The sequence below is a fragment of the Alosa alosa genome, chromosome 20 (genome assembly GCF_017589495.1).
Source record: "Alosa alosa isolate M-15738 ecotype Scorff River chromosome 20, AALO_Geno_1.1, whole genome shotgun sequence".
Classification (NCBI taxonomy): Eukaryota; Metazoa; Chordata; class Actinopteri; order Clupeiformes; family Clupeidae; genus Alosa; species Alosa alosa.
The window spans coordinates 27,854,735-27,861,814 of record NC_063208.1 but is presented as its reverse complement, the minus strand read 5'-3'; the positions used below and the strand labels follow the sequence as shown (position 1 = coordinate 27,861,814).

Genomic DNA, 7,080 nt, shown 5'->3' with positions numbered 1-7,080 from the left:
CATCTATAACACCCATCAATCCAACCACACCCACATGTCCTGCGCATAACTCACTGAGCACGCATACCCTGCAAGCATTGCTCGCTGGGCTATTTCATAAATTGCATTCCTAGCTGCAGCTGTAGTCAGTCATTGATTCAGAATCATCACAAAGGAAACTATCAACACCAGCCAGGCCTTATGCAGATACTGCTATGAACGAATCCACTGACCATTGACCAGACTCTGAGGCAGGATCAAATCAGCGAGACAACACATGATCCTGCAATCTCTGACCCCTCCCTCCCTCACTCACTCACTCACACACACACACACACACACACACACACACACACACACACACAGATCTGCTGATAAACTCATCACTGGGGCAGGCAGGTGCCAGGTGAGGGTGGACCGTGTGAGAACATCTGCTGGAGGACAGAGTCTCGGTCATTCTGACAGCTGCACACACTGTGCCGCTATTCGCCGTCAGGAGCCACAGGATGGACAATGCGCTCATTGACCTCGCTCCTAATGAAATCACAGCGCGCATGGATTACATAGGAGCGTCCAGTAAAACCCGCTTAGCGACGGACAGTCAGTCGGCCGCGGGACAGGGATGTCTGTGTGACCCTGACCCTTCCCTCCTCTCCTCCTCAACTCCCAGTGGGCTGGGCTCTTCCGTGAGAGAGGCTCCCTCCCAGGGTCAGGCCACGAGCATGTGAGAGAGGGGTACAGCAGCCAAAGCCATGTGATTCAGGCATGATAGCAATGAATCTAGTCCAGAGACAGCCGGATAAGATGTGCCAGAAGATCCCTGCAATGGCAGAGTCTGGAAACAAACCCCATGAGGTGGCCACTGTGAAACAGAAGTATGTGGAGTGAACGGAGCCACTGGAATGTGTGTAATGTATATAAATCAGGCTAACGTTAATGATGATTGATCAGGCTGCTGTGAATTACATTCAGGCCCAAGGACACGACACACGTCAAAGTTATTCCAAGTCGACAGGAAGACAGATAGTCTTGACATAGTTTTCTACAGTTGAATGACAGCAAGACAGAAGTCATTTTGTTTGGCCCTCTCACTGTAATTAAGATCTTAAGGGACAATGTGCGCTCCCTTCACCCCCAACGTCAAACCAATAGTAAAAAATCTGGGAAGTCTTTTTGAATCATAGTTCAAATTTGATAAGCAAATTAATGCAGTAGTCAAGAGTACCTTCTTCCAGCTCAGAACAATCACCAGTCTCAAGTCATTTTTAATGCCATCAGACCTTGAGAGGGTCATTCATGCTTTTATTTCATCTAGACTGGATTACTTTAATGCACTGTATTCTATATCTGAATCAGCACCATGTTGTCTACCGTTGGACCAAAATGCTGTAGCTAGGCTACAAACTGGGACAAAAAAGAGAGAACATGTTACAGCTGTGTTAGCAGCCCTGCATTGGCTCCCTGTGCTGTAGGCAACAGAATGCAACACAAAGTGGCACTGCTTGTTTTTAAAGCTCTAAATGGTATGCTCCCACATATGTTGCTGACATGCTGCACCCATACACTACCTAAAGGTCTTTGAGGTCAGCATCCCAGTCACTTTTGAGTATCCCACAGACACGACTCAAACAGAAAGGAGGCGGTGTGTGCATTTGTCGTGATTGCACCAACACTTTGGAATACTCTCCCAATGGACCTCACAATACACCAACCCTTACTACTTTTAAATCTAACCTTAAGACACACTTTTCCCGTCTGGCATTTGGTGACTGTTGGTACTGAAGTTGATTTCTTGGAGGATAGTCTTATTGTCTTGGTCTGTAAATACTGCATGTTAGTCTGTGTGTTGTGTTTGCTTTTATTTGTCTTTCTTTTTTCTTTTATTTTCTTTGCTATGTGAAGCACTTTGGTCTTATATGTGCTATACAAATTAAACATACTTTCTTGCTTACTAACAGGCACACACCCGGTTTCCCAGTGGTGTAATGATTACTTATGAATCAGTGCACATTACTGACTTGGTGTCAGTGAAATAAATGCTGCCAGGACTCACACTCGTGAGTCGTCCTACTGAAACAGCTGATCAATGTAGTGGTTCTGTTAGCTCACTATGCTACAGGCTTTGCAATAAGATCAGAGTTCGCAGCACCACAATGATTTTCTAGGTTACATAAATGTGATGTCTGTAAAATTGCCAGAGGGCAGAATTGGAGTAGGCCTAACAGTGATTCGGATCAATTAGTTATATCGACAGCCTATTGAGTGTTGGCTAATGCTACAGGACATTCCGATCTCGGTTCCTGACAATCTGGGTTAACAGGTTACATCGGACGTGTTGGCGTCACCCCAGACAGAAAGTTAATCTAACACTAACTACATCAGGAAGGCAACACTGTTGCTCACAGAGGCTCAACAAAAATAGCCTATTCTGATACAAAGTAATGGTGCAACTGCCAGAGTAACAAAAGCTAATTTAATTTCTTAGAGTATTTATATCTACGTGGCAAAGTGCGATTCACACGTTTAGCAAACCAAAACCTATATAATCTGTGGAGTGATGGACATCCCTGTAACCAGAAAGCTTAAGTTACACTACCCAGCATAGCCTACAGCTGAGCCTTTGCAACTGGTACTAATCAAAAAAAGCCATCAATGTAAATGGTTCCATAAACATCGCTATTCTGGACTGAACTGCTGACTGTGTGTTTGTAAGGATCTGAAACCGGGTGAATCTCCGAGACGCTAGCGACTACGGTTAATTACAAAGCCTATGAAATTATCTGCTCAACAGTTAGCTGTGGACAGAGGCAGTGCTAGCACACTGGGTTACGCTGCTGCTACAGTGGGAGAAAAAAAACCTATGTCGTTCGGTTATGGCGAAAAAAACACACAGGAAATACCTCTGTCGCGCTCACTTTCAACTAACTGTTCCTTTGCTAGTGAAATTTGAGATTATTCCTTTGTCTAACGTTAACTGGCTTGAATGGAGCTATCTGAATGCACCGTTTTCACGCTGACCAGCGCAAAAGTTTTCCCCGTGAACAAAAGAGACTGATAACTCACCCATGATGTTCCCTGCCGCCTCAGTAACCGATCTTTCACTGATCGACATTCCCTTTCATGAATTCACGGCAACTCTTCAAGTCCCGACAGTCGTACGTATTTTTTTCCGCGTACTCTCAAACGCATCCAAATAGGGCGGCGCGCGAGTTGAACGTACTCTGGCTTTGGTGAATCGCCACAAATGCAGTCTCGCGAGAATTCGCCAAGCCACACCAAAGAGATTTTTTGCATTCTTTGCAGCGAGGACAAGACTGGAATATGCATCTTGAGTGGCCGAGCAAATGGATTTACATTTAACCTGAAAATAGTCTCTCAAACTAAACCTGCTGCAAAAGAAACCTGAACAGATAAAGTAGCCTAGGCCAACTTTTACAGTTAGCTCAAACGTCTATACAACGAATTCCTCAAAAGTTATTCAAGTGAATTCAGAGAGCTAGCCCAGTGCCCAAGGTAAAAACGCCTACATGCGGATTTAACAAAAAACATGTCACGCATCCGGAAAAGATGTTTGCACTACAAATGGCTATTCGATGTCGCTTGCCTTTGCCATACATTTTATGATTCGTGTCAAAACATTAGGCTATGTCACACCACTAAGGTCTAAAAAAATGAAGGTGTGTGGAAGGTCAACAGTGGTGTATAGACTCGTTTAGTTTGGTTCTTAGCCTTCCTACCTATCCATTCTTTAAGGCCTTACACATGCAAGCATCACACTTGTAATGACCAAGAAAAACTTTTTTTCACTCATAAAAAAACTTGTCTAACTCCGCCATCTGTCTGTGATATTGGGAAGTGCATGCTAAACAAAAAATCCTGCAGGACCCCAGGAATTTTAGCCTGACGAGCCAGACAGGAATTTGGCAACAATGAGGCGATTTTGTTTGACAGAGATAATTAAATCCAATTAACCGAAAACGGTAGACACTATGTAAAGCTGTAGCTAACCCAAATGGACAACTTGACTATATGTGGCGGCTAATGTTACCGTTGCCTTCAGGGTCATTTTCCAGAGAGAATGTCCAGTCCTCTGACGGCAGCTTCACCGGCGGTACGGAGGAGGAGGACAACAGGCGATAAACTCTGCCTAATGGAATAGCCATTCCACATCCTCTATCCATGGTCTAGTAGACTATTATTTGCCAAAACTTGCTGACCTTTGGGTCAAGTGGAAACTATGGCCTCTGAAGGCAAGCTTTCCATTTCATTAGAGATCACGAATACAGTGTTCAGGATTACATTCTAAAATAAGTAGCCTAGATGGTATCCTTTGTAAGGGATATTTTAACCGTTGTAGGCTATCCCCTGTCTTGGGGGCTATGGTAGGATTCCTCAATAGATTTGCAAGCCTGCAATGGGGATCCTTTATTGTGAGGTGGACTACCGAAGACGCTAGATCAGTAACATTCTACTGTTACTAGGAAACACACCATATATTTATTCCATTATTGCATCAGTGCATTATTGCATCAGTCATGCATCAGTGCTATTTGTTGGAATTCTATTTGAATGATGTTTGTAGTCAAGTTTGCAACAATCTATCAAAATAGACACGTCCTAAATAATGACATAGGCCGATACACTAGATAAATAAAAGATTTTAACTCAGTACTTGTGGCAGGTGTGAATATGAACCCTATATCTAAGAAGAAACTGAGAGGGGGGAAAAACTTTAGGCCTATTTTTTTGTCCTTTCACTCTGTGGGACCCAAGGCTGCTAAGAGCTAAGCTGTTTGCGCATATACTTCATACTGTAATGCATTGTATAGCCTACAGGGGTGGACAATAACTAAGTAAATTTACTTACAACTTAAGTATGATTTTTGAGTATCTGTACTTTTATTGAGTATTAATATTTTTGGAAACTTGTGACTTTTACTCCACTACATTTGAAATGCAAATACTGTACTTTTGACTCCACTACATTTGAAATATGAGCATGAAATACTCGTTACTTTTAACCACATTTGATTCTTTGAATGCAGTAATGTATGTGATAGACCACCTTGAAGTTCATTTTTTTTCCAATAGTCCAATTTGAACTTGCTAAATTGGCTGTGGTAATGATGGTGACAGCAGATTCTTCATCAAAACATCCTCCATGTAGCCTGGGAGAACCCAGACGAACCTGTTAGCAATTGAGATTTGAGAAGTGGTCTGGTGTTACCAGGCTATCCTCCATGATCATTGTGAAATTGGAATAAAATTAGACAATCACCTGACATTCACCACATAACTAGATCTTTAGCATACATCACTAAACAATAAATAATTGACATAATTCAGTTATCTGTTTGTGTTTGGCAGTGAAAATGTTTTAGATTTGTGAGCAGAGAATGAATAATGATTTGAATTATATTATTGCATCCATTTGAACAGTTGCAAAGTTATGAACATACGGTAAAATGTTTTTGATGGATGTAAGGAAAAGCAAGTACTTATGTACTTCAACTGACAAAAATCTGACTTAACAACTTTCAGTTGTATTGGAGTAATATTTGACAAGGTGTATCTATCACTTAAGTTAGTGGTCCCCAAACTTTTTCTTCCGAGGGCCAGCTCACTATGCCTGGCTCTAAGAGAGGGCCAGACTCGGAGTATATCAGTAACCATAAATAGCTTAGTGCTGTGAACAGCAGTCTACCTTAGTTGAATATTCCATTACATTTAATCATAGGCTATTGCAATTTAATACCATTGTTAGCTGTGTTTATATTGCCATATCAGTGTAAAATGTAGCTCAAATTAAATAATAGGCCTACTAATAAAAATATTTTTGCATTCCCAAAAGTATTAGCAGGGAGTCACAAAAGTATATTTTATTAAAAATGTGTGAACTCTGAGAATTTTATAAAGTGCTGAAGTGGTCTAAAATGACCACCATTCTAAATTTCACTCACCTTATGAGAACTTTGTGAACTCTTTGTATGAACATTTGAACTAGTGAATAAAAAATAGAAATAAATATCACAGAAAGTCCCAGCAATATGACTTGAATAGAAGTTAGTTAGTTATTAACAATTAATGGATAAACTTTTAGAATACTTTGAGCACTGATGCAGTCAGCATAGGCCTCTTACATTGTTTGCAGGTAGGCCTGTATATTTCATTCCGTTTTCGATGGCAAATGCGAAAAAAGCGCCAAAACAACCACCAGAGTATTACATGTGTACTGTTAAGACTCATCATAGAGAATGAATAGGGGAAATTGCAGAGGTTAGTTTGACGATGTCGTACTCCCGTGCGGGCCGGATGCTATATACCACAGACATGTGGGGGGCCACCCAAAATGAGGTGCCGGGCCGTGTTTGGGGACCACTGACTTAAGTAAAGGAATTGTGTACTTTGTCCACCTCTGACATACCCTTCAGCACTGAATCAGACTGTATATTCTCTCTACATCATTTTACTCTGGACAGCCATCTAGTACTTTGTGTTGTCAAACCTCAAGGCCATATCTCAATTGGGTTGCCTGATACCTGCCGGTAGCTATAAGCTCCAGCATCTGCCATTATTAGTAAGTGAATGTTTGTCTGGCTGAACCAGCTGGCTATATCTCTGACTCTAACAGGCTTTGATCTCCCCCGGACTCTGAACACAGTCCTCTGCTGACGTGTCATATGGCCACTGTCCAGTCCTGTGCTCGCACATTATTGTGTTACATCCTACAGAGTTTAAGGGGTTTACTCTGTGTTTACATATAGAACTGTCATTACCATGGTATTGACCACTTTCAAATGCAGTGAGCTTTCGTGAAGTCCTAAATTTAGATAGATAGATAGATAGATAGATAGAGATACTTTATTGATCCCTAAGGGGAAATTCAAACATTTAGTCTTGTAGTTAGATATTAACAGACATTACATATCTCAACACATCATGGGGAAATGTTTAACATCTCAATGCTATCAAGGGGAAATGCACAACAAATCAATCACTATTAGGTAAACTATGAATTCTGTGATCTCGGTGAGGTGGACTGCGTCATGCGTCAGCTGATGATACTATTTTGTATTGTATTGCTGACTCTTTTCAACTTGC

General features: G+C 41.6%; 1 protein-coding gene across 6 annotated transcripts in view; it reads right to left on the bottom strand.

Moving 5' to 3' along the window:
* The window catches only part of LOC125285039 (septin-7-like), a 46,056-nt gene extending 41,648 nt beyond the window's left edge, over positions 1 to 4,408 (bottom strand). The window contains exons 1-2 of one of the 6 annotated variants that reach the window (XM_048229234.1): positions 4,028 to 4,407; positions 2,672 to 2,673 (exon numbers count right to left, since the gene is read on the bottom strand). In XM_048229234.1, coding sequence (XP_048085191.1) covers positions 2,672 to 2,673; positions 4,028 to 4,160 — 135 coding nt within the window. In that variant the 5' untranslated portion in view covers positions 4,161 to 4,407. Of the gene's footprint in view, positions 1 to 2,671; positions 2,674 to 3,042; positions 3,205 to 4,027 lie in introns of those variants that run through there. The other 5 variants (XM_048229237.1, XM_048229233.1, XM_048229235.1 and 2 more) reach the window with 5 other exon arrangements.
* Positions 4,409 to 7,080: the final 2,672 nt, after the last annotated feature.